Source organism: Pan troglodytes, chromosome 9 (genome assembly GCF_028858775.2).
Source record: "Pan troglodytes isolate AG18354 chromosome 9, NHGRI_mPanTro3-v2.0_pri, whole genome shotgun sequence".
In the NCBI taxonomy this organism is placed as follows: domain Eukaryota; kingdom Metazoa; phylum Chordata; class Mammalia; order Primates; family Hominidae; genus Pan; species Pan troglodytes.
The window spans coordinates 50,902,019-50,929,628 of NC_072407.2; the positions used below are offsets into that span (position 1 = coordinate 50,902,019).

Genomic DNA, 27,610 nt, shown 5'->3' on the forward strand with positions numbered 1-27,610 from the left:
ATTTAAGGCGATGATTCTCAAACTTTAGTGTGCGTAAGAATCAGGAGAGCTTGTTAAAACACAGATTTCTGAACCTAACACCCAAAGATTTTTTTTAAAATAAAAATATTCGGCCGGGCGTGGTGGCTCACGCCCGTAATCCCAGCACTTTGAGAGGCCGAGGCAAGTGGATCATGAGGTCAGGAGTTCAAGACCAGCCTGACCAACATGGTAAAACCCCGTCTCTACTAAAAATACAAAAATTGGCCGGGCGCAGTGGCTCACACCTGTAATCCCAGCATTTTGGGAGGCCGAGGCGGGTGGATCACGAGATTAGGAGATCGAGACCATCCTGGCTAACATGGTGAAACCCCGTCTCTACTGAAAAATACAAAAAATTAGCCAGGCGTCGTGGCGGGCACCTGTAGTCCCAGCTACTTGGGAGGCTGAGGCAGGAGAATGGCGTGAACCTGGGAGGCGGAGCTTGCAGTGAGCTGAGATCATGCCACAGCACTCCAGCCTGGGGGACAGAGTGAGACTCCGTCTCAAAAAAAAAAAAAAATTAGCTGGGTGTGGTGGTGCACGCCTGTAATCCCAGCTACTCGGGAGGCTGAGGCAGAAGAATCCTTTGAACCCAGGGAGGTGGAGGTTGCAGTGAGCTGAGATTGCACCGCTGCACTCCAGCCTGGGCAGCAGAGCGAGACTCCATCTCAAAATTTAAAAAAGAAAAAAAAATTCTAGTCCATTTCATGCTCACTAACCCCCAAAGATTCTGATTCAGTAAGTCTTGACTTTTGTTTTTTGGAGACAGGCTCTTGCTCTGTTGCCTAGATTGGCATGCAGTGGTGTGATCATGGCTCACTGCAGCCTTGAACTCCCGGATTCAAGCAATCCTCCCACTTCAGCCTCCCAAGTAGCTGGGACTACAGGCATGTGCCATTACACCAGGCTAATTAAAAAAAAAATTGGGGATGTGTGTATGCGTGTGGGGGTCTTGCTATATTTCCCAGGCTGATCTTGAACTCCTAAGCTCAAGAGATCTTGCCCTGGTCCCCCAAAGCGCTAGGATTATAGGTGTGAGCCACCATGCCCAGCCCTGATTCAGTAAGTCTAGGGTGGGGCCCAAGAATCTGCATGTCCAACAACTTCCCAGATGATGCTGATGCTGCCACGCAGAGGAGGCAAGGTTGTCATCAGCCTCTGTGGTCCAGCAACCACACTCTGAGTAGCACTTGTTCAGGGTATCCCCTTGCCTCCCAAACCCACCTGGCTAATTAAAAATGCCTGATTTGGCTAGGCGCGGTGGCTCACACCTGTAATCCCAGCACTTTGGGAGGCTAAGGCGGGTGGATCACCAGGTCAGGAGATCAAGACCATCCTGGCCAACATGGTGAAACCCCGTCTCTACTAAAATACAAAAACTTAGCCGGGCATGGTGGTGCGCTACTTGGGAGGCTGAGGCAGGAGAAAATGGCGTGAACCCGGGAGGCGGAGCTTGCAGTGAGCCGAGATCGCACCACTGCACTCCAGCCTGGCGACAGAGCAAGACTCCGCCTCAAAAAAAAAAAAAAAAAAAAGCCTGATTTACCCAGAAAGCGATGGAAAGAAAACAAGGCATAGGTTGATGATCTGAAATGCCTTAAAACACTCCCCAGCATCAGCTACACAGCAGAAGCAGCTGCCACAATGTGAGCTTCTCACGTGGGAGCTTCTCACTTCGGATCTGCAGCAGCCCTCCGGCTTCTGACCTACCAAGGACTTGAAGTGAAGACAGAAGTGGTCCAGGAGAGACACTGGGCTCCTTCTATCTGAGGCCAGGGTTTTAAACAAGAGGAATCCCAGGGAGCCAGGCAGGCCACGGCTCCCCTATGCATACCTGCATCTGTCCAGTACAGTTTGTTGGTGACCCAATCAATGGCCAGGCCAGCTGGGCTCTCCAAACTGGTATCCACTACCACCTGGGCAGGAAGCAAAGCTGTATCACCAACTGTACTTCCACTCTAGTTCCGGAGCCCAAACTCCACCAGTTCTCAAGGTTGGCAAAGGTATGGGAAGCCCTTCCCTGGAGAGGGTGGATTCCACCCTTCAACCTCCCCACGCTGGGCCCTACCTCCTGTCCTGTTCCATCCCACTTGGCCCTGCTGATGGTATCAGTGCTGACATCTGTCCAGTACACGTGGTCATCCCGGGAGTCCCAGTCAAGGGCCACAGCACTGCGCACGTCAGCCAGTGGGATGACATCATCAGACAGGTCCTCTGTGTCAAAGCTGATTCGACGGATGTCCATCCTTCGGGCAAAAAGCAGGAACTTGTCAAGACCTGATCAAAGGCCGAAAGGGGTCTTCTTTTAATGCTCTAAATCCAAGAACAGTGACAGACACAGACGCTCACCTGCGTGACATCTGGTTCAATCACACTTCCTGGGATCTGGTGCCCTTTGCCCCCTATACTTTATACCTCAGGCTTCTTTTAAGCACTGCCATGCTAGCAGAATCAGACTTCTAAATCAAATGGAAACAGACTCTACTAAGGTCCCAGAAGTGCATGCTGTTTAAGCATCTGTCGGCTTCATCTCAACTTTTCTCTCTTCTTACTTTTCTCCACCTCTTCTGGTGTCCTGGCTTGCCCACTGCCAACCCCTGACCCCTACTTCTCTGATGTTCATGACTGTGTCAGGGCTCCTGCCCCTCCACTCCATCACCTGGATCCCTTCCTCTTGCTCTCCTCTTTACAACTTTAAGCCAGTAGCTTAAGCTGAGCACTTTCCTTGCCAGGCACTGTGCTTGGTGCTTTTTTGATCTCACACCAAGCCTCTGTCGTGTGTTATTCTTATTCCCATTTTCTAGACGAGCAACCCTGAGGCTAATAGAGATCAAGAAACTTGCCCAGGATCCCATGGCTACAAAGCACCAGAGCTGGGACTCAGGTCTGACTCCAGAGAAAGAGCTCTGGCCACTCCTCTACGTAGTTTACTTCCAGCCAGCTCTTCCCCATCCTCTGCCTTTCCTCTGGTCAGTGTGAATACTTTCTCAGTAGACTTTTCTATCCAGAAAGGCACTTCCTGACTAATGTTGCCAAATGTCTTCTTCCTAGGGCTGGGAAATCCTTAAGGGGAAGCTGTCAGGGGACAGGGGGCTTTACTTCTTGCATCTCACTAAGACAACAGGGGAAGCGCTGGACACAAAAGAATGCAAGAGGAAAGGGCCAGGCATGGTGGCTCATGCCTGTAATCCCAGCACTTTGAGGGGCTGAGGTGGGGTCATTGCTTGGGCTCAGGAGTTTGAGACCAGCCTGAGCAACATAGTGGAACCCCGTCTCTACTAAAAATACAAAATTCACTGGGCACGGTGGCTCACGCCTGTAATCCCAGCACTTTGGGAGGCTGAGGTGGATAGATCACGAGGTCAGGAGTTTGAGACCAGCCTGGCCAACATAGTGAAACCTCATCTCTACTAAAAATACAAAAATTAGCCAGGCATGGTGGCAGGTGCCTGTAATCCCAGCTACTTGGGAGCCCGAAGCAGAAGAATCGCTTGAACCAGGGAGGTGGAGGTTACAATGAGCCGAGATCATGCCGCCACACTCCAGCCTGGGTGACAGAGTGAGACTCTGTCTCAAAAACAAAACAAACAAACAAAAAACTCCACAAAATTCGCCAGGTGTGATAGTGTATGCCTGTAGTCCCAGCTACTTAGGGGGCTGGGGCGGGAGGCTTGCTTAAGCCCAGGAAGTCGAAGCTGCAGTGAGCACTGTTTACACCACTGCACTCCAGCCTAGGTGACAGAGCAAGACCCTGTCTCAAAAAAAAAAAAAAAAAAAAAAAAAAGGCCGGGGGCGGTGGCTTATGCCTGTAATCCCAACACTTTGGAAGGCAGAGGCGGGCAGGTCACGAGGTCAGGAGTTCAAGACCAGCCTGACCAACATGGTGAAACCCCATCTCTACTAAAAATACAAAAATTAGCTGGGTGTGGTAGTGCACGCTTATAATCCCCGCTACTCAGGAGGCTGAGGCAGGAGAAGCACTTGAACCCGGGAGGCGGACAAAAAAAAAAAATGCCAGGCACAGTGGCTCATGCCTGTAATGCCAGCACTTTGGGAGGCTGAGGTGGGTGGATCACCTGAGGTCAGGAGTTCGAGACCAGCCAGACCAACATGGAGAAACCCCGTCCCTACTAAAAATACAAAATTAGCCAGGTGTGGTGGCGCATGCTTGTAATCCCAGCTATTCAGGAAGCTAAGGCAGGAGAATAGCTTGAACCTGGGAAGTGGAGGTTGTGGTGAGCCGAGACTGTGCCACTGTACTCCAGCCTGGACAAGAGCGAAACTGTCTCAAAAAAAAAAAAAAAAAAAAAAAAACAATGCAAGGGGAAAACTCAGAGTATGAAATTAGGTTCTTAGTTAATATGTGTATGAATGAAACTTTTGAATGTTTTCCCTAACCACACTCTCTAGAAAGGACCCAGGTCCCAGGAGAATTTTATTTTACCCAGATTTCAGAGGGTCAGTGGAGTACGCAGCAGTAAACAAGAACAGCTGCTGATGTGTGAGGAATCACCCCAGGTGCCCTGCTGGTCGTGCCATATGCCTGGACCGCTCCTCTCTGGACTAAGAAAAAGTCATCGTGTGCTGGGCTCTCCAGGGTTACCCTCTCAAAACAATAACTCCTCAGGAGCCCAAAGGAAGCCAAAGTAGCAGTTCAGGGACAGACCAGGGGATCCCATGATCTTCCACTTGTTTGACACATATTTATCCAGGACCCGCTTACACAGAACATCATCAGAGATTCTAATTTTGGCTTCCTGGTTTAAGGGCCGAAAGAAAGTCTTCAACAGGGTGACGCTAAAGGTAAAAAGGTAGGAAATCATTCCCCTGTTTTCTAGAAGAGCATAAAACCCTCTTGCTGCCTATAGAGAAGGCAATCCTGCCTGGTAAAATGATACATGAGCCTCACTGCAGGTGTTCACACTCGACCGGGCGGTATTGCTGAGCCTTCGGCAACTAGTGCTGGGTCCTCAGTCCTCAGCTTTGATAGAAGATCCCTCAGCCTCTTAAGTTCTTCCTCTCCAGGGCTCCCTGAGGAATGTGGTTTTTCCCACAACAGGCAATCCCTCCACGTCCTATCCCTTGTTCCTTCTCCCCATCCTCACAACAGCCTCCATGGAGGCTGGTGTTGCAGACCCACTTACTCTGGGCACAGGCGTGGCTGCTGATCTTGCGGAAGCCAGTGGGGCAGGCACAGGTGTAGTTCTGGCCACTGGGCAGACACAGGTGCGTGCAGCCTCCGTTGTTGTCCCCACAGCGGTTTTTCCCTGCTCAAAGAGCCCAGGGCAAGAGGATCAGCGAAGGTCTGCAAAAGTGACCCCAAGACTAGGGAATAGGGGTTTAGGTAGGGTGATAGTTCCCTGAAGGGAGAAACTATGTCTTATATTTTTGACATCTGCCCCTGCTGCTAGCACAGTGAGTACCCGGCACAGAGGAGATGCCCTGTAAATGTCTGCCTGAATTAGATGGGAACGGTGAAGTCTAATGAATCTTTTCGTGAATCTTGTTGTACTGCCCCGAATGTCCAGCAGAGGGAGGAATTAGCCCATGTCAGTGCCCCGCTGGATTTCCCCATCAGAAGAAATGGCAACTCTAAGGGGAAGGAAGGTTCTCAGAGGCACCAGAGGCCACCTCAACCATGAGGCTACTTTGGCTCACCCGGTGGGCAGTTTTTTACCTGCAGGTTGGCGCTGGGGGTGCAAGGTGTGGATGTCCATAGGGAAGTGGAGTTTGTTGCGAATGATTTCCTGGTTCTTCCCTGTAAATTTGTTAGCGCTATTGATGCTCTTGGTGTGCCAGTCTGTCCAGTACAGGCTGTCTTCAAACACTGTGATGGCAAAGGGATGCGGGAGGCCTGGGGAAAGTCCAGGAAGACCTCAGTCTGGACATGGTCTGCCATGTCCCCTGGGCCCAGGCCTGGCAACTACACAAAACCTCTACCAAGGCTCCTGGGGGGCAGGGACGGGGGCAGGAGGACAAGAGATGAAGGAGAGTGAAGGAAGGGGCTCACCCTGGCTAATGACAGCCTTACGGTGACTCCCATCCAGATTGGCCCTCTCGATGACATGGTGCTTAGCATCCACCCAGTACATACGGCGCCCGGCATAGTCGATGGTGAGGCCATTGGGCCAGAAGAGATGGGTATCGGCAATGATGCGGCGTCCAGAGCCATCCATGCTGGAGGCCTCAATACGGGGGGTGTTGCCCCAGTCTGTCCAGTAAATGGTACTAGGAAGAGAAAAGTAAATTGGGAAGTGGGCAGCAGAAAACAGGTAGGTAACCAGGAGAATAATCAGGTAGGGCGCTTTTATCCATTTAACTCAGGGGACTCCAATGTTTGGTCCACAGAATGAATTTTTTTTTAGACGGGGTCTCATTTTGTCACCCAGGCTGGAGGGCAGGTGAGATTACAGCTCACTGCGGCCTCAATCTCCTGGGCTCAGAAGGCCTCCCACTTCAGCCTTCTGAGCAGCTAGTATCGCTACACCTAACTAATTTTTTTTTGTAGTAGAGATGAGGTCTTGCTATGTTACCCAAGCTGGTCTCAAACTCCTGAGCTCAAGCAATCCTCCTGCTTTGTCCTTTCAAAGTACTGGGATTACAGGCATGAGTCACCATGCCCAGCCTCAGAATGCTTTTTAAGTGTCTGAGTTTAAATGTCTTTAGACAGGGCATTTATTAATTTAATAATTTTTTTTTTCATACTGGCAACAGGCAGGACATACTATCTTAGGCACTGGAAATCTAGCAGTGAACAAAACAGACAAAAGTCTCATAGAATTGACAATATAATGTAATATTAGGACAGGCACTTTCTTCTTTGTCACAATCTCTTCCACTGCCTTTTGTATTTTATTTTCTTTTATTTTTGAGACTCGCTCTGTTGCCCAGGCTGGAATGCAGTGGCACGATTTCAGCTCACTGCAACCTCCACCTCCTGGACCCAAGTGATTCTTCTGCCTCAGCCTCCCAAGTAGCTGGGATTACAGGCACCCGCCACCATGCCCAGCTAATTTTTGTATTTTTAGTAGAGATGGGGTTTCACCATGTTGGCCAGGCTGGTCTCAAACTCTGACCCCAAGTGATCCACCTGCCTCGGCCTCCCAAAGTGCTGGGGTTACAAGCTTGAGTCACCATGCCCGGCTCCTTTTGTATTTTACACACACACAGACACACACACAGACACACACACATACACACACACAGTTTCTAAAACAGTTGATACATACTGTAGGACCTTATAAGATACTCCCTCCATTGATTGCATAGAATTTTTAAAAGCCAGAGGTGAGAACTTCATTTTAGGAGTTTTTCTTTAATTCAGATTTCTGAATTTTAAATTTAATTTTTTTTGAGACAGAGTCTCACTCTGTCATCCAGGAGTGCAGTGCCATAATCATGGCTCACTGCAGCCTCGAACTCCAGGGCTCAGGTGATCCTCCTACCTCAGCCTCCTGTGTAGTTGGGACTACAGGCATGCATCAATAAGTCCAGCTAATTTTTGTACTTTTTATAGAGATGGGGTTTTGCCATGTTGCCCAAGCTGGTCTTGAACTCCTGGGCTCAAGCAATCTGCCCACCTCAGCATCCCAAAGTGCTGAGATTATAGGCATGAGCCACTGAACCTGACCAGATTTCTCAATTTTATTTATTTAACTTTTTTTGAGACAGGGTCTTACTCTGTCACCCAGGCTGGAGGGCACTGTTGCAATCACGGTTCCCTGCAACCTTGACCTCCCAGTCTCAAGCCATCCTTGCACCTCAGCCTCCCAAGTAGCTGGGACTACAGGCATGTGCCACTATGCCAGGCTAATTTAGAAAAAATTTTTGTAGAGATGAGGCCACACTATGTTGCCCAGGCTGATCTTGAACTCCTGGACTCAAGTGATCCTCCTTCCTTGGTCTCCAAAAGTGCTGGAATTATAGGTGTGAGCCACTGTGCCCGGCCCCTCTATTAATTTTTAGGCTATAATAATTAATTACAATTCTTATGAATTACTAATAACTATTAATTTGTATTAATTAGGTCAACCTTATGAGCTAATAATAAAAATACGAAACACCTACAACTTATCTAATGTGTGTTATATGCAATTTAAAATGCATCACCTCATTTAATCTTCATACAACTATGATGGAGGTATTTTTTTTTAATCACCAATTTAGAAATGAGTAAACAAGGCAGACAGAGATTAACTGGCCCAAGGCCACACAGCCAGTTATTACAGAGCCAGGACCTAGACTCAAGTGTGTGGGGGACAGAGCCCATGTTATTAACATCATACTTTTTTTTTTTTTTTTTTTTTTCGAGACAGAGTCTTGCTCTTTCTCCCAGGCTGGAGTGCAGTGGCGCAATCTCAGCTCACTGTAACCTGTGCCTCCTGGGTTCAAACAACTCTCCTGCCTCCTCCCGAGTAGCTGGGATTACAAGCACCCGCCACCATGCCTGGCTAATTTTTGTATTTTGCAGAGATGGGGTTTCCCCATGTTGGCCAGGCTGGTCTCGAATTACTGACCTCAGGTGATCTGCCCGCCTTGGCCTCCCAAAGTGCTGGGATTACAGGCGTGAGCCACCGCGCCCAGCTACACCACACTTTGAGGATGTACCCCCAGAATGTCTAGTCCAGTTAGCCTGGGAGCTGTCCCGAGAGGTTGCAAGAAAGTTCGGGAGCCTGAGATACAACTTACCCCTCCATGGGATGCAAGGCAATGGCCCGGGGCTTCTCCAGGTTCTGCCACAGCAACACCTTCCGGTGGGCCCCGTCCAGATTGGCCACCTCAATCCTCGAGGTGCCTGAGTCGGTCCAGTAGAGTTTGTCATGGACCCAATCCACAGCCAGGCCCCCTGGTGAGAAGCAGCAGCAAAAAATGTCCAGGAGTCAACCCAGGCCCCCATGTCCCATAGTAATAGGAGCAAACTCTTACAGGAAGCAATTTTTTGGGCCAGGCACTATTGTCATCACTTCAGATACATGAATTCATTTAAGCATCACAACTCTGTGAGCTAGATACTGTAATTTCCATGAGGATAAGGAAATTGAGGCACAAAAGAGTTAAGTAACTGTCCAAGGGCATGCACTTCCTCCTCACAGTCAACCATACATCACTTTCTGAATTCTGTCTCCCTGACGCATTCCCAGGGTCCCCCACTGCACTGACCCAGGGGGTTGTAAATTGTCATCTGGGGTTTTGCAGAGGCATTTCAGAAATTCCCTAGGCATTTGAGTCCAATGTGCTTGATACCAAATTAGAATTTGACCACTTCACCTATTTGTAAAATAGCCTGAGATTGACAAGTGAGCTGTTTCTGTGGTTTTTTGTTTGTTTGTTTCGAGATGGAGTCTCACTCCCATTGCGCAGGCTGGAGTGCAGTGGTGCAGTCTCGGCTCACTGCAACCTCCACCTCCTGGGTTCAAGAGTTTCTCCTTCCTCAGCCTCCCAAGTAGCTGGGATTACAGGCATTTGCCACCATGCCTGGCTAATTTTTGTATTTTTAATAGGATGGGGTTTTGCCATGTTGGCCAGGCTGGTCTCAAACTCCTGACCTCACGTGATCCGCCTGCTTCAGCCTCCCAAAGTGCTGGGATTACAGGCGTGAGCCACCACACCTGAACTTTTTTTTTTTTTTTTTTTTTGAGACGGAGTTTTGCCTAGGCTGAAGTACAATGGCGTGATCTCGGCTCACCGCAACCTCCACTTCCTGAGTTCAAGCAATTCTCCTGCCTCAGCCTCCCAAGTAGCTGGGATTACAGGCATGCGCCACCACGCCCGGCTAACTTTTGTATTTTTAGTAGAGATGGGGTTTCTCCATGTTGGTCAGGCTGGTCTCAAACTCCCAACCTCAGGTGATCTGCCCACCTCAGCCTCCCAAAGTGCTGGGATTACAGGCGTGAGCCACCGTGCCTGGCCTGTTTTTTTAACAATCTATAAAACATTTTGATATACTTATCCAGGTCAATCAGAATATTCTTAATACTAAGCAATCGAAACAAAACTCAGAAACAAACTAGATGCAAAGGCTGATGGAGAACTCTGTCATCCATAAATCTGATTCCCATGATCACAACCACCAACGTGGTCTCATTATGCTCACTGATTGAGCTCAATCATGAGCAAATGTTATATTTGAACCTATAAAATTGATATACATTAACAAATGTTTTCTATATTAGGGCTCCAACTAAGATTTCCCTGGAAGAAAAAGATGTCCTGCTGCCTAAGGTTTGCAAACCACTGGCCTATTCCTCCCACCGTTGCTGCGCATGTGGCATGGCTCTGCCCCTCTCCATGGGGCCTCATTCCCTACCTGGGCTCTCCAGCCCAGTAGACACAACCTCCTCCACGTTGCTGCCGTTGAGGTTGGCACGGAGGATCCGGTCCAGGGTGACATCTGACCAGAAGACGAGCTCGCGGCGGTGGTGGAAATCAAGGGCAATGGCATTCTCCAGGTTGTTAAGCAGCAGTGTGTACTCAGAGCGGTGTGGCAGCACCTGCCGGATGTCGATGCGATTGGCGAACAGCAGCACAGGCTCTGGCCCTGGGAAACAGTATAAACATGGGATACCCACTGGGTTTCAGAGCCGCCCCTGGTACCCATCAGCAGGTCTTCAGCTGACCGATGGAGCCACTTGCTCACAAGGACATGCCCCAAGCTGTCAGCATCAGTACCAGAAGAGTGGCAACCTTTAAACTATATTCCTCCACCCCTCCCCACCCCACTCCACCCCGGCAGCGTTTTTCTTGGGGCTCAGAATGCAACTGTTGCTCCATTTTACTGTGACAGAAATCTCTCTACCTCTCTGCAAATCCCTGAGCACCAGAGCACCTGGCCTTCCTCCATGCTCAGCCCTCTGCCCACCCAGCCAAGTGCCAACAGCCCTTACCCAGAGCCTTGCAGCTGCGCCGGTCGGGCCGTAGTTCATAGCCTGTTTCACACCAGCACTGGAAAGCCCCTTCGCTGTTGGTGCAGCCCTGGCTGCAATACCCCTCCTCGGCACATTCATTCACATCTGGGAACACCAGGCAGGTCAAGAGATCTCCCTTCTGTCGTCCTCCCACTCCCGCTCCCAGGCGGCCAAGCTGCTTTTCTGCCCACATCCCCATCTACTTTCCAGGCCTAGTGGGAAGGCTGTCTAAGAAATGGTTAAGGGCGGCCGGGTGTGGTGGCGCACACCTGTAGTCCCAGCTACTCAAGAGGCTGAGGCAGGAGAATGGCTTGAACCCAGGAGGCGGAGGCTGCAGTGAGCCGAGATGGCACCACTGCACTCCAGCCTGGGCGACAGAGCGAGGCTCCATCTCAAAAAAATAAAAATAAAAAATAAAAAAGAAGAAATGGTTAAGGGCTTTAAGGTCATGCAGACCTGGGCTGGAATCCCAACTCTGCTACTCGCCAGCTGTGTGGCCTTTGGTAAGCTACTTATCCTCTCTGTGCTTCAGTCTCCCCATCTGTGAAATGGGAAGGATGATCCCCACCTCCTAGGGTTATTGTGAGGACGAAATGAGGTCACACCGTTCAAATGCCTGACCCATAGGAAACACAGCTGCCTGTCTGCTGCCCCTGCTCAGAACCCCGACTCTGCTGCAAACCAGGCCCCAGCTCACCTTGGCACGTGTGCCCATCCTCTGTGAGCCGGTAGCCTGTGTGGCAGGTACACTGCACTGCCCCCCGCACCATCTGGCACTTCTGGGCACAGCCACCGTTGTTAACATTGCAGTTCTCCTCACCCGTCCGGGGCCCTGTGCCAGCCAAGCCAGAGTTGGGAGTTGAGCCCAGAATCCTCCCCCAGAGAGCCAACTTGGCATTCCACCTGGACCACGAAGAACAGCTCCCAAAGCTGCAAGAGTCCTGAGGGAGGATTCCCTTTGAACCCTATGGGTGGGGTTCGGCCACAAACCATGGGCCAGGTCCGCCCACTGGGGACACTCACGGCAATTCTGCTGTGGGCTTTCGTCGCTGTTGTCACCACAGTCATTGACCCCGTTGCACAGCTTCCTCTGCCCAATGCAGCGCCCATTCCAACACAGGAACTGGTCCGAGGCACATTGGGGGCTTCCTAGAGAGATGGAGGGTCAGGTCATAGCAAGGCAGGGCTTGGGCCAACAAAGAGATGGGAGCCTGTCATTTTCTAGGGTAAGCTGGAGACAGATGAGACTCAAGGTGGGAGGGTGAGGGTCCTGGGCAGGAAGCAGCTCAGACAGGGCTGGCTGAATGTCTGCATTTGCTTTCTCCCCAGGACTCCACAGTGGGATGGTGAGGAATATGGAACAGAATGAAAAAGTGCAACCACATGCTCAATACTGGGTGTGGCCAGGGGAGCACACATGGGGGCTGCCAGATGGAGGGTAGTCCTTCCTCACTAGACCAGAGCTAAAGGCACTGGCTGTGTGTGAGTTAGAATAGGAGTGGCAATTGAAACTCACAGCTCTGATACTGTGCTCCAGGCCATAAGGCCGCAGGTCAATGATGCACCTGGATTTTACACTGGTAAAACCTCAACCCAACTGGAAAGATACCAAAGCACCCTCTTTTCCACCCTTCCACCCCAACTATAGGCTAAGGGTTCTGGGGCACCCCGGGAGACACCACCTGTATTCTCACAGTTCTCTTCATCGCTGTTGTCTGCACAGTCATCCTCCCCATCACAGCGCCAGGACAGGCGGACACAGCGGCCTGAGTGACAGCGGAACTGTTCTGCTGTACACATGGAGGTGGCTGGGCAAAGCAAAGGCTTAATGAAAGGTGGGCCCCATTTCAGCCTGAAATTCTCCCTGCCACCCAAATCTGCAGCTTATATCAGTACCCATGCCACTCTTGACACCGGGATCACAGCTGGTCTATATAGTGTCTTTGTGTGAATCAGAAAAAAGTATCCTTTCCTCAAGACACTTTACTGCCATCTGCTGGAAAACTGCCATGATGAGTATATAAATCTATTATGTGACTGGCTTCCCTTTGGACATATTGCCTCTGCACAGTGCACAACCTACACAACTGTACATGGTGGTGGTCTTACCCAGTGTCTTCAAGATTTATGGGTAGTGGCCTGTTTGTCTTTTTTTTTGAGATGTCATCTCACTCTGCTACAGGGACGCCGTCTCGGCTCACTGCAACCTCTGCCTCCTAGGTTCAAGCGATTCTCCTGCCTCAGCCTCCCGAGTAGCTGGGATTACAGGCATGCGCCACCACACCCAGCTAAGTTTTGTATTTTTAGTAGAGATGGGGTTTAACCATGTTACCCAGGCTGGTCTCGAACTCCTGACCTCAAGCGATCCACCCACCTTGGTCTCCCAAAGTGCTGGCATTATAAGCATGAGCCACCGCGCCCAGCCGGTAGTGGCCTCTTTGGCTCCACAAGCCTTCTCCTTAGTTCAAGCCCAACCTAATTCCATTTCCCCACTCACTGCAGTTGCGCTCATCAGACTGGTCATCACAGTCCGCGTCACCATCGCAGCGCCAGCCTGCATTGATGCACAGGCCACTGTCACACATGAACTCCCCAGAGCGGCAGGGCTGGTGGGAGGCTAGGGAAACACAAGACTTCTGTCTCTAGCCAGTCTGTGCACAGTGTCCCATGGCAGACTAGAAGGCCACAGCCCCAGAATCCCAGTTCCTCCATCTCTTCCCAAGAGGGACCAGAAAATCCAGAAACTCCTCTCTGAACTCCTGCCCCAGCTGGCGACTGTGCCTTGCCACCCGAGCAGTTCTTCCCAGCCTGGCCTCCCCGCCTCCCAGCTGGCCGGAGTACTCACAGCAGTCAGACTCGTCTGACCAGTCTCCACAGTCATCGTCGCCATCGCAGTGGTAGATGTCGAGGATGCAGCGTCCGTAGGCACACTGGAACTCCTCCAGGTTGCAAGGGGGCACTGGCACTGCTGAGGCTGGAGGGAAGGCAGGGGTGGGGAGGGGCACACACTCAGGCCTGGATGAAGGAGAGGGGCCCTGATTCCTCAAGCAGGCAGGATGCTCAGGCAGGAGAGCTTCTTCAAGTGAGATGTAACCAGGTTTCATCTGGGACAGCCCTTATAGACGCCCATATTCAGGTGGACCAAAGGAAGCCTTCCCTTCCCACCTGGGGAACTTGCTCCCTCCCTAGCTCAGCCTAGGAGGAGCTGCTGCTGAGGCACCCACGCTCCTTGCCCTTGGTACATGCACTCCTCAGCCTCGCCCTTAGCCCATGGGCAGAACTGTCTGCCCTCATCCAACCCAACAGCCTGAGGTCTGGGGCCACTCACGACAGTTCTCCTCATCGGAGCCATCTTTGCAGTCGGTGTCACCGTCGCAGTACCAATGCTCAGCAATGCAGCTTCCGTCACTACAGCGGAACTCCTTGTCGGAGCACTTGCGCATGTCTGGGGGGATGCGATGGGACAGCAGTTCTGAGGGGGCCCCACAGGCAACCCTCTCACCCTCCTCTCTGACTCCCAACCTCACTGGCTTTGGCGGGTCTGACCTAGCCCCCGAAAGGCACCCCAGAGTCAGTGCAGACTCTCCAGGGAGAACGGAGGCCCTGGAGAGACTGGGCCTCAGCCTCCTGGTCCACAGTTTCTGGGGGGTCTGAGCGGCTCTGCCCCCTCTGCGTTCCTCTAGCTGCTCCAGATATCTGGGCAGTTGGAGGTTTGGCAGTGCTAGGGCCATTGCTGCTATCTCCTCCCATGGCCAGGCCATCCACTGGCCACCTTGCCTGCCTTCCCCCGTTGGGGTCACCCACCACACTGCTCATCGCTGTTGTCGCCACAGTCATTGTCACCATCGCAGTGCCACAGACTCCGGATGCAGTAGCCATTCTGGCAGGGAAACTCGTCCTCCTCACACTCCCGGGGGGCTGTGGGCACAGAGCAGTCAGGCTGCTGCAGGCAGTGGGGGTCTGGTGCCTGGAAGCCTGACTTAAAGCCCTCCGGAGCAGTCAAGTAGCTCCAGTGCCGCCCTGAGGGCTCCGAAGGAGGTGGCTGCCTCTCAGCAGCTTATCTGACTTCGAGAGGAAGTGAAAGGACAGGACAAAGTGCTGAAAACACAAGGGCTCATGTGGACCTGGGGCATTGCTTTCTGATTGAAAATCCTTTCCCAGTGGAACTCAATGGAGTTCCGCCCAGCCTCTGCCAACACTCACGACAGTCCTGCTCATCCGAGTCATCCTCACAGTCGTTGTCCCCGTCACACACCCAGGAGCGGCGGATGCACTTGCCATTGTCACAGTGAAAGTCAAGAGGGGAACAGGTAGGTAGTACTGAATCCCAGGAAAAGAAAAGAAAAGTCAATCAACCTGGTATTCTTACTCAGGCTCAACTAGGCCAGACAGCCTTTTGCTCCAAATCCCCTTGTCTTTTTTTTCTTTTTTTGAGACCGAGTCTTACTCTGTCACCCAGGTTGGAGTACAGTGGCGCAATCTTGGCTCACTGCAACCTCTGCCTCCTGGTTCAGGCGATTCTGACTCAGCCTCCCAAGTAGCTGGGATTACAGGCATGCTTCACCACACCTGGCTAGGTTTTTTTTGTTTTTGTTTTTGTTTTTTGCATTTTTAGTAGAGACAGGGTTTTGTCATGTTGGCCAGGCTGGTCTCAAACCCCCAACCTCAGGTGATCTGCCTGCCTCAGCCTCCCAAAGTGCTGGGATTACAGGCATGAGCCATGGCGCCTGGCCTTTTTTTTTTTTTTGTAACAGAGTCTGACTCTGTCACCCAGGCTGGAGTGCAGTGGTATGATCTCGGCTCACTGCAACCACCGCCTCCTGGGTTCAAGGAATTCTCATGCCTCAGCCTCCCGAGTAGCTGGTATTACAGGTGCCCGCCACCACACATGGCTATCTTTTTTTGTGTGTGTATTTTTAGTAGAGGTGGGTTTTCGCCATGTTGGCCAGGCCAGTCTCGAACTCCTGGCCTCAAGAGATCCACCTGCCTTGGCCTCCCAAACTGTTGGGATTACAGGCGTGAGCCACCACACCCAGCCCCCTTGTCTGTTTTATAGTCCTTCCTTACTGACTCCTAGGCCCATCCCCAGCTGATGGAGAAGCTAAGCAGAAACTGCAGCTAAGACAGAGATTCAAAAGGTAATCGTGGTGAGGGGTTCACAGGGTAGGGGAAGAACAACCCAAAGAACTCACAGGAGCTAAGAAAACATAAGAAAAACATGAGCAAGAGAAAGAAGCGCCTTTTTCCCCTCCTTTCCTCTTGTTAAATGATGATTGACACACCCGGGCTCAATTTCCGGTTCATTACGTAACACTCTGAGCAAGTCATTTACCCTCTCTGAGCTGAAGTCTTTTTGGCTGTACAATGGGGATAATTATACTCAGTTCATAGAGGCCTTTTGATATAATGCCTATGAAAATGCTACATGAAAGTGAAGCATTTATCATCAACACAATTAGCTGAACTGATTAGGGTTAATGAGGTCCAGGTTGTACCTCCGTTCCCATTAGACTAATTAGCCACCCTCAGACATAGATGCTACAGGTAGGTCAGAGATTGCGCCTCTAATCCAGACAATTGGCTTAGCAGGGATATTTCTATATATCCAAGACAGGTCACCCTGGCCAACTGTGCAGATGTTACCATGCTAGGGGAAAAGGGAGACTTAAGGAAAATATAAGATTTCTTTTTTTTTTAGACGGAGTCTCGCTCTGTCGCCCAATCTGGACTGCAGTGGCGCGATCTCGGCTCACTGCAAGCTCTGTCTCCCGGGTTTACACCATTCTCCTGCCTCAGCCTCCCAAGTAGCTGGGACCTCAGGTGCCTGCCACCACGCCCGGCTAATTTTTTTGTATTTTTAATAGAGACAGGGTTTCAGCGTATTAGCCAGGATGGTCTCGATTTCCTGACCTCGTGATCTGCCCACCTTGGCCTCCCAAAGTGCTGGGATTACAGGCATGAGCCACTGCGCCCGGCCTAAGAAAATATAAGATTTCTTACAAAGTTACTAAGAAAGGTGTGGCTGGGCGTGGTGGTTCATGCCTGTAATCCCAGCACTTTGGGAGGCTGAGGTGGTTGGATCACTTGAAATCATGAGTTCGAGACCAGCCTGGCCAAAATGTTGAAACCTCATCTCTACTAAAAATACAAAAAATTAGCTGGGCATGGTGGCACATGCCTGTAGTCCCAGCTACTCAGGAGGCTGAGGCAGGAGAATCACTTGAACCTGGGAGGTGGAGGTTGCAGTGAGCCTAGACCGTGCCCCTGCACTCCAGCCTGGGAAACAGAATGAGACTCTGTATCGAAAAAAAAAAAAAAGGTTTTATTGTACAAAATACCAAAATAAGAAACATAGAAATAATCCACATTTGTGTATAGTATATAAATTTTAAAATGCACAAATATGCGGTACATATACACAAACATATTCACATAAATACAGAGAGACCTATTTAAAGAAACTCCCTGTTGTGTTCTCTTACACTTGTTGTCAAGTTTGTTTTCTTGGACATATATGCATGAACCAACCAAAAGAAACACAGGAGAGTTGGAGCCATATATAGTGAAGAAACTACCCAAATGTCAATATCTATCAAGCTTGCAAAAGACCAACTCTCTGAGTCTGACACAGTTGATGCAGAAAATACTCCATCAGCCTTGTCCTTGCCCCCCACCCCCAGGTCCCTCTCCACCACCTCCCACTGCCTCTGGGGAGGTACTTACTACATCCATCCTCATCGCTGTGGTCCCCGCAGTCGTTGTCTCCATCACACTGCCACTGGGCAGGGATGCAGGTACACTCTCCAAGAGCACTCACTGCACATGTGAAGTGGCTCCGACCACAAGCACACTCGGGGCTGCTGGCCAGGCCTGGGCGGAGGGAAAAGGAATCAGTGAGGGCTCAGCTCCCACTCAACCCAAGCCCATTCCGAGGGGAAAGTAGAGGAGCCTAGTCCAGGGGCACTGTCACCTGGGGAGTCACAGTGACACTTCAAGGGAGATGCAGGCAGTAAAACCATGCCTCCTCCAGGGCATAAACGACCCAGCAGATACCCTCTGACTTCGGGCTTACAAAGAGTCCAGGTGACCCGCTCTATGACAGGGCTTTTTTGCATGGCACCTCTAAGGGCCCAGAAACAGATGATGCCACCTAGGCTAGGCACAGTGGCTCATACCTATATCACAGCACTTTGAGGGGCTGAGATGGGAGGATTCATTGAGCTCAGAAGTTCAAGACCATCGTGGGCAACATAGCGAGACCTTGTTTCTACAAAAAACTAAAAAATTAGCTGAGGGTAGTGGCATGTAGCTGTAGTCCCAGCTACTTGGGAGGCTGAGGTGGGAGGATTGCTTGAACCTGGGAGGTCAAGGCTGCAGTGAGCTATGATCACACCACTGCACTCCAGCAGGTGCAACAGAGCAAGACCTTGTCTCAAAAAAGAAAAAAAGAAACAACCCCCTCCAAAAAAAAAAAATGATGTCACTCAGAGGTTTGGTGCTTTTGAAGAAGAGGAACAAGGGACAGAAAGGGTGATGTTGAGAGGCATCCATAGCCTTCTCACTAAAACTAGGTTGAGATATGGACGCTCTGCCTCTGTCTTGGACCAGACCCTGGGATGTTGGCCAGGGAGGGCAAGAACTAATGGTGGAATTAAAATGCTGGAGCCTCTTTAGGATAAGGAATCCACACAGGGGAGCAGGAAGCAGGGTGGGCTGCTCTGAGTCCCCCAGGCCACCTCAGGGCAGAGTAACTGGGACCTGCCAGGGCCTTCCTGTCTGTGGCACAGGCCACAGCCTTGAGGAAGGCTGGCAGATGCAGCCTCTCCCCCGGCTTCAGCAGCACGCAGCTGGGCTTCCCTATTGAGCATCGAGCTATCTGCCTGGCCAAGTCCCATGACCGGCTGCTGTGCCCCCTCCCCAGCGTGCCCAGCAGGATGCCCTGGGATGGCGTGTGAATGGCTCAGTGCCCTGCTCCAGCCTCAGCTGGAACAAAGGGTTCTGCCAGGGTCACTCTCCCCCCTCCCAGCATTCATCCAACCCGCTGGGCTGCTTTGCTCGCAGCTGGGGAAGGAGGGGGCCGCAGTGCATGGCTCATCTCTCCCCCTTCCTTTCTTCTCCTCTTCCTCCCCTCAGCTGGACCCTGCCCTCAGGCTGGGCTGAAACAGAGAAGGAGTCAGCTCGAAATTGTCACCCCTCTTCCTATACTCTGTACCTGGTCCAGCTTTTCTCTCTCAGCTCATCTCCTTGATGTACATCCTTCTCTCACATTATAATTCCTTGGCCTAGCCTAGGGCTTAGGGCTGGGATAAAAAGGTGTGCTGCCATGCCCTCCAAAAGCAGGGAGAGAGCTCTAGAACTTTCCCTCTCCATCTCAACCCCAAGAGTAAGTGCAAGCATAAGGTAAAACTTCCTAGCCTGCAATGCATGGATGGATGGATGGATGGATGGATGGATGGATGGATGGACGGATGGACGGACGGACAGACGGATGGATGGATGGCTTTTGGGTTCTGTGAATCCCTGATGCTACAGGTATAATGTACGTTTCTGGGGTAAGGGATCACAGCTTTCACCAGATTCTCAACTGAGGCCTGGCCCTCTCCCTCCACATGCTATGGTAATCAGCTGCTCTAGAAAAGATGCAGGATTGGGCTGGGCGCGGTGGCTCATGCCTGTAATATCAGCACTTTGAGAGACTGAGGCAGGTGGATCCTTTGAGCACAGCAGTTTTGAGACCAGCCTGGGGAACATGGCAAAACCCTGTCTCTACAGAAAAGAAATTTACAAAAGTTAGCCAGGCATGGTGGTGGACACCTGTACTCTCAGCTACTTGGGAGCATGATGTGGGAGGATCACTTGAGCCCGGGAGGTTGAGGCTGCAGTGAGCCATGATCTCACCACTGCACTCCAGCCATGGTTGACAGGATGAGACCTTGTCTCAAAAAAAAAAAAAAAAAAAGATGCAGGATTTCCTGCGGAAACCAAGTGAGGTCCAGTTGGGAGGTGCAGTGTCTCTAGACCTCACAGGAAGGCCTTGCTCCAAGCCCAGTGCTCCTGTCTCTTCGGGTCTCTCTACAAATGCAGGGTAGAGGATTCTTCCCCAGGAAGCACTAAAAGACCCAGCTGCCCCTGCCCCCACTCCATCCTTTCTGGCCTGAGAACTCTGAGAAGGGAGGAGGGTTTTTCTCACTCAGATCCTGGACAACACAGCCTGAGGAACTTCAGTAGTATGACAGGCTCAGCACAGCTGTAGGCACCCTTTTGGTGAACTCTAGCTGGATTGAACAGCAAAGATGTTTAATTCCACTCCATGTGATGGGACTCCCCGGTACACAGATCCCCTTCATGGGGTATCATGGTAAAGAAAAAGGATAAGGCTAATAAGGATCTCAACTGGGGATATTTTGTCCCCCGGAGGACATTTAGCAATGTTTGGAGACATTTTTGGTTGTCATGCTTGGCGGTGCTTACCGACATCTGGCGGGTAGAAGCTAGGGATGCTGCTAAAGATTCTATAACGTGTATAATTCTATACAGGATTACATGCCTGTAATCCCAGCACTTTGGGAGGCCCAGGTGGGCGGATCACCTGAGGTCAGGAGTTCAAGACCAGCATGGCCAATGTGGTGAAACCCCCGTCTCTACTAAAAATACAAAAATTAGCCGGGTATGGTGGTGGGCACCTGTAATCCCAGCTACTTGGGAGGCTGAGGCAGGAGAATTGCTTGAACCCAGGAGGCAGAGGTTGCGGTGAGGGGAGATCATGCCATTGCACTCCAACCTGGGCAACAGGAGCGAAACTCCGTCTCAAAAAAAAAAAAAAAAAACTCTATAACGTGCAGACAGGCCCCTATGACAAAGAATTATCTGGCCCAAAACATCAACAGAGGTTGAGAAATGCTGCTAACCACACACAGTAGGGAGTGGGGATGTACCAGAGGGGAGTTCAGGATGAAAGCTGTGGAAAGGACAGAGAGGAAGTAGGGGGGAATAGGAGGAGGAGGTTAGGCAGAGGACAAAGCACTGGACCTGGAGCAGACAGACTTGGGTTCCATCGACCAGCCAGTTGACCTTGTGCAAGTCACGTAGCTCCTTAAGCTTCAGTTTTCTTGTTTGTAAAAAAGCCACAAGGGGCTGAACATGGTGGCTCATGCCTGTAATCCTAGCACTTTGGGAGGCTGAGGCGGGCAGATCACTTGAGGTCAGGAGTTTGAGACCAGCCTGGCCAACATGGTGAAAACCTGTCTCTACTAAAAATACAAAAATTAGCTGGGCGTGGTGGCGCACGCCTGTAGTCCCAGCTACTCGGGAGGCTGAAGCAAAAGAATTGCTTGAACCATGGAGGCAGAGGTTGCAATGAGCAGAGATCACGCCACTGCACTGCAGCCTGGGCAACACAGCAAGACTCTGTCTCGAAGAAAAAAAAAAAAAGCAACAAAGATTAGACAAGAAAATAAAGGTGGAAAAAACTAATCTTATGCCTTGGCACACCAAAGATGTTCAATAATGGAGGGTGGGGTGTGCAGATGCAGGGGTGTGCAGATGCAGGGCTGTGGAGGCTAAATTTTTCCAAAAGGCCTTGATATTAAGAATCAGAGTACCAGAATAGAGCAAGTAGAGCGGTGTCCTGGGGCTGCGTGCAAATGAAAAGTCATACTGGTAGGGAAGAACCTTAAGCTCCGTTTGTTTTTTTAGGGCCCCACCCCCGCCTTTGGCTGAGTGATAACAGAAGTCCCGATTTCCCCCGCGCAGACTGTAGGAACAAAGCATTCCATCGGTGGGCATCAAGTTAGTTGCAGGCAGTTGAAGGGCCTCGACTTCCTGCTTGTCAAATCAACATCTCAGCGTCCGCTGCAGTGAAGGGCGGGCAGCCACCGGTCAGGCAAACGCTTGACTTGGGCATTCATACAGTAAACAGACACATTATACTCCAAAAAGCCAGCTCTTCTGGGCAACTGCTGTCCCTCTGGGGTCCTCAGAGGTGGAATTCTGCCTTTTCACTCAAGTCCTGGCTGTGATCATAAAGGCAGCTTTTAACCCTTTTTAAGGAAAAGAATGGTGAGTGAAGAAAGAAAACAAATGACTGTGGGTGGCAAAATGCAGCCTTCATTTTAAGAAGTGTTGAATTAGAACACTTCACTATGCTCTGGCCTTGAAAGCTGCCAGCCACACTGCAAGCTCCCTTAGCCTCCAGGGGCCTGGGCTCTAGCCCCTCCACCTAATGCAATTCACTATGGAAAAGGTCTGTCCGCAAGGTATCTTTGATCATGAAGCCATCCAGCTTTTGGGATATATGTTAATGTGCTCATAGGATGTTTCTCTAGAGGTTAACTAAAATCTTACCTTTTACATCTCATCTCTCCCACTCCCGCCATCTTACCAATTTCTCACTGCTTTCATATAAAGCAAGCTTGTCCAACCTGTGACTTGCATGGCCCAGGATGGCTTTGAATGTGGCCCAACACAAATTCGTAAACTTCCTTAAAACATGAGATTATTTGCGATTTCTTTTTTCTTAGCTCATCAGCTGTTGTTAATGTTCATGTATTTTATGTGTGGCCCAAGACAATCCTTCTTCCAGTGTAGCCCAGGGAAGCCAAAAGTCTGGACAGCCCTGATATAAAGGAAAGAAGGGAAACATCCATCTGGTATACAAGACACACTAAGTTAGTAGTAGACAACATAGATTCTAAAGTCAGAGAGATGAAGGTTCAAATCTTGGTTCTACCACAAATTCCGCAATTTTGAGCAAGTCAGTTAATCCCTCCAGGCCTCAGTTTCCTCATCCATAAAATGGGAATATTAACAGTTCTAACTCAAAGGGCTTTGTAAAGATTAACCCATATAAACTGCTTAGCACAGGGCTAACACACAGCAAAAGCTTCATAATAATATAACCATCTTTTTTTTTTCCGAGACGGAATCTTGCTGTGTTGCCCAGGCTGGAGTGCAGTGGCGCAATCTCAGCTTACGGCAACCTCCGCCTCCCGAGAAGCAATTCTCCTGCCTCAGCCTCCTGAGTAGCTGGGATTACAGGCACCCATCACTGCACCTGGCCAATTTTTGTATTTTTAGTAGAGAAGGGGATTCACCATGTTGGCCAGGGTGGTCTTAAATTCCTGACCTCATGATCCGCCCACCTCGGCCTCCCAAAGTGCTGGGATTACAGGCGTGAGCCACTGCGCCTGGCCCCATCATTTATTAAATACTTACCAGGTGCCCTCCGAGTACTTTTCTAAGTGCTTTTCATATGCTACATCACTGAAGGCTCTCAACAACCCTTGGAGGTGGTACTGTTATTATTAGTTTGATGCAAAAGCAATTGCGGTTTTTGCCATTACTTTTAATGGCAAAAATTGCAATTACTTTTGCGCCAACCTAATATTATCACCACTTTACAGCTGGGGACAATGAACCACAGAAAGGTTAAGTCTGTAGATAGATTGCACAAGTACTAAGGGTTGAGGCCAGCATTCACACCCAGGCAGGTGATTATACTGCTTCCCAATAAATGGTATTACTGTTGTGAGAATCTCCAAAACCCCAAGGTCAAAAGGGGGAATTTACAACTTCTGGGTCCCTCTCTTTTATGTGTTCTCCAATAGCAAATATGCAGTGAGTTTATGGGTCTCAAACAGTGACCTCTTTCTGGTTACTGCTAAGGTAAAGAAAGATTCATTTCCCTCGCCCGAAGGTAAAGTAATGAAGTGGGGAAAGTCTGGCGTCCCAGCACTTTTGAATCAGCGCTCGAGTGTTGTTGGTCCAGGGAACAGGGCTTCCCATAACAAATAATTATACTTTGCAATTTCTCTTTAGTTTGCGAGCTACTTTTGCATATGCACTTGCATTCTCATTGAATCATTACAATAATCCTGAGCAATGACTGCAGGGCCCATCCAACAGGTAAGGGCACCCGCTTTGGCCAAGGTCACAAGGTAAGTAGGAGAGCCAGGATGGCAGCCCCATTCTGACACTTAAACTAGTATTCTTCTCTTAGTGTGATCTCAGAGTCTGGACTTTCAGTAAGCTTTCCGGGTGACACCGATGCACACTCAAGTGTCTAGCGGCACTGCTCTCCACCATTCCATAGAATGCACAGCTGAAGGTGGACCACATCTGTCACATGGAGGCACATGGGTAGACCGTGACTACTCACAGCTACAGACCAGCTTTTTCAAGCTGAACCAGAGATGAGAAGGCTTAAGGAGTACCCTGTGAGTGTTCTGGAGTCTGGTGGCTACCCCAGTGTGGAAGGTATTAGGATTACAACGAGAAAAGGAGGAATCACCATTCGTTTATAATATGCTAAAGCATATTAGCATATGCCTCTCTCCTTTTATCCACTGGCAGCAATAAATACAAGTTCGTTGAATGAATGAATGAATGAATGAATGAAACACTCCTCTAGAATCTTGTGAAAGCTGGAGTCAAAGGAAAAGAGACTCAGAATATCATAAATAAAAGTAGTTATTTCCTACCTAACCAGTGCTCGAGAGAACAGGAATCTTCTCGTTTGCAAGGCAGCCTCTTTGTCCTACCCAGGTTTTGTTTACTCCTTTCTCCTACAAGAGTTCCTTTCACCAGCTGTATTATCTGGCTGTGAAACTGACACGCCATGTTTCTACTTATTTCTGTCCCAAGGTCCCTTTTATTCCCCTGATTCCTAGAGGCCAGCTTAACTTGGTTGGTTTGGAAAATCTACCAGGTGAAGTCTTCTCCTCAGTGGGCCCTTTCGAAAGGGACATATCGGGCACATGATTGCGGGTCCATGCAAGTTCAGCCCTCTCTTGCTAATGTTACATACAGAAAAGAAGTCCTTAATGGTTAGCCTCCAAAGTTATGAGGCAGAAGAACATAATGTTAAGCACGTAGGAACAAAACTCCCCAGGATAAAAATCCTGACTCTGCTAGTTCCTAGCTGTCTGACCCTGGGCAGCTATTTAACCTCTTTATATCTAATTTTCTCATCAGGAAAATTGGGATAATAAAATCCCCTAACTTACAGGAATGTTATGAGAAATAAATTAGTTAATTCATAAGAAGGACTTAGCATTACTGCCTGGCACATACTAAGTGCTCAATAAATAATAGCTCTTGTTATTACTATTAAAGATTTGGCTTACCCCAGAACTGTCACATCCAACCACTCCATGATTAAGACCTGCTATTTTAGGACTTGAGATGTTTGAAAACCCTACTGTGTACCAGGCAGCAGTACCACCCCCATGGGTTAAGTTGGTGGCATGAATAACTGCAGAGTCTTGCTTTATTGCCTTTCTCTGAAAGAGCTTGAGGCACATGGTATCCTTTATCCTTGCCCTTTTTTTTTTTTTTTTTTTTTTTGAGGTGGAGTCTTGTTCTGTCACCCACACTGCAGTGCACTGGCACAATCTCAGCTTACTGCAACTTCCATCTCCCGGGTTCAAGCGATTCTCCTGCCTCAGCCTCCCAGGTAGCTGAGACTACAGGTGTGTACCACCACACCCGGCTAATTTTTGTATTTTTAGAGTAGAGACAGGGTTTCTCCACATTGACCAGGCTGGTCTCAAACTCCTGGCCTCAAGTGATCCACCTGTCTCGGCCTCCCAAAGCACTGGGATTACAGGCATGAGCCACCACACCCAGCAAATCTTTGCCTAATTTATCACCAACTAATTCTGAGGAGCCAAGGACAGGAGAGAGAATCCAGAAACTAAACTACAGAGCAATTAAGAAATGGATTAGTTTCCACTTTTGTAGATCAGGAGTAATAACCGTATCTATTTCATAGGGTTGCTGGGAGGTCTAAATGAAATAATACGTATGAGGTTCATACTAGACAGCTGTTATTGTTTTTCTTGTTATTTGTACTAATCCCATTATCTTCATCTGGATATGTCCTCTCTCTCAACCTAGTAATGTAGCCAATGCCAGGCTGTCTTTGTATAGATCCTCAAAATTCTACCTGCCCTACCTGGAAACTGTCAACAGATTTCACAAATCCAACAGGGCTCAAACATGGCTGTGCTCTGTGAAGGGCTGCTCAAAATATTGCTTTCCCTTCCCCCTACATCTCAAATCAGAAGGTCCACACAGTAACAAACCACATTTGTTTATGGCTGTTCAGGGAGCAACAAACCACATTTTTCTGGAAACCTTTTAAAGTCTCTCTCTTCTCCTGAGCCCATGAGTTCGAGGCTACAGTGAGCTATGATCATGCCACTGCACTCCAGCCTTGGCAATAGAGTGAGACCCTGTCTCAAAAAAAAAAAAAAAAAAAAAAGTAAATAAAAATAAAGTCTCTCTCCCTCAAGAAGCACCTGAGAAGTAATTCCTTAGGCATTCAGACTCCCTGAGAAGGAGATGTCTGAAAACAGAGGAGAGGTCAATCCAAGATGAAATATAGACCTTCCCAACCTAGATCTTCTGGGATAGCCTGGAATCCTGGCTCAGTTACTCACTACTTGTATGACAGGAAACTGCTCTGAGCCTGTTTCCCATCTGTAAGATGGGAATCTTTTTTTTTTTTTTTTTTTTGAGACGGAGTCTCGCTCTGTCGCTCAGCCTGGAGTGCAGTGGCACAATCTTGGCTCGCTGCAACCTCTGCCTCCCAGGTTCAAGCGATTCTCCCACCTCAGCCTCAGCCTCAGCCTCCTGAGTAGCTGAGACTATAGGGATGTGCCACCACGTCAGCTAATTTTTGTATTTTTAGTAGACATGGGGTTTCACCATGTTGGCCAGGTTGGTCTCGAACTCCTGACGTCAAGTGATCCACCCACCCCAGCCTCCCAAAGTGCTGGGATTACAGGCGTTAGCCATCGCACCTGGCCAATGTAAGACGGGAATCTAATGTTACCTACCTCATAAGGATATTGTGAGGAATAAATATGATATATACTAAATGCTTATCACAGTACCAGGGACACAGCAAAGCTCTCAAAAATGCTAACTGCTCCAGAAATATATTTGGATTTTTTAAACCACATATCCCAGTTTGTAAATCCACATATCCCACAATTTGCAAAAATTGTCTTTGGAGGAGATCATTCCTAGAAGAGCAGAAATTCTCATTTGGGGAAGATACATTGTAGAGTTGTCGGCTTTTATTGGCTCTGGGAGCCTGTAGTTGAAACTTATTGTTTAAACTGCCCGTGGAAGGAGGGTGGAAAACCTGGGGCTCCCCTTTCCTATTTGCTAGGCTTGTGGATGCCATAACCTGGCCTCTCCACTTGGTTAGAAGGAGGCTACAGTCAACTCAACAGAGAAGCTGTCTCTTGTCCTCATCCATGCCAGCGCGTGGTTGCAGGCCGCTACCCCTCCCCATCTCCCCCAAGGCGTGACAGGAAGTGGAGCTGCCGAGCTTGGAGAGATCCCTGGAGGCACTTACAACCTTGCAGCTTCTTTATTTCACATGCTAATCAGGTGTCTCTCCTGATACCCTTCTCTGTACCTGCTCTGCCCTACACCCAGACAGAGGGAGGGTCCCTCTCCCGCAAAAAGGCACTGCCTGGAGCCAGGAGCTTCCCGGCTCCAGAAAACCTCCGGTGATAAATTATGCAGCAGCACCTCTGTGTCACTGCCTCTCAGCTAGATGGGAGGTTTGCTCCCAGTCTTTTGTTTCCGGCTCTGCTTGCCGCTCTGATCCTCAGCTGTGCATAGAGGTGAGGGGGAGCTCCCATAGGCCAAGTCAGGGCTTGCAGCAAGTC

General features: G+C 49.7%; 1 protein-coding gene across 1 annotated transcript in view; it reads right to left on the reverse strand.

The window, feature by feature from the left end:
• The window catches only part of LRP4 (LDL receptor related protein 4), a 60,533-nt gene that overhangs the window by 27,378 nt on the left and 5,545 nt on the right, over window positions 1–27,610 (reverse strand). The window contains exons 2-18 of the mRNA XM_009460399.5: window positions 17,649–17,795; window positions 15,129–15,245; window positions 14,730–14,843; window positions 14,254–14,370; window positions 13,771–13,899; window positions 13,423–13,542; window positions 12,608–12,733; window positions 11,949–12,074; window positions 11,623–11,757; window positions 10,905–11,030; window positions 10,328–10,558; window positions 8,710–8,866; window positions 6,032–6,249; window positions 5,699–5,875; window positions 5,166–5,288; window positions 2,090–2,298; window positions 1,856–1,937 (exon numbers count right to left, since the gene is read on the reverse strand). Coding sequence (XP_009458674.2) covers window positions 1,856–1,937; window positions 2,090–2,298; window positions 5,166–5,288; window positions 5,699–5,875; window positions 6,032–6,249; window positions 8,710–8,866; window positions 10,328–10,558; window positions 10,905–11,030; window positions 11,623–11,757; window positions 11,949–12,074; window positions 12,608–12,733; window positions 13,423–13,542; window positions 13,771–13,899; window positions 14,254–14,370; window positions 14,730–14,843; window positions 15,129–15,245; window positions 17,649–17,795 — 2,454 coding nt within the window. The remainder of the gene's footprint in view (window positions 1–1,855; window positions 1,938–2,089; window positions 2,299–5,165; window positions 5,289–5,698; window positions 5,876–6,031; window positions 6,250–8,709; window positions 8,867–10,327; window positions 10,559–10,904; window positions 11,031–11,622; window positions 11,758–11,948; window positions 12,075–12,607; window positions 12,734–13,422; window positions 13,543–13,770; window positions 13,900–14,253; window positions 14,371–14,729; window positions 14,844–15,128; window positions 15,246–17,648; window positions 17,796–27,610) is intronic.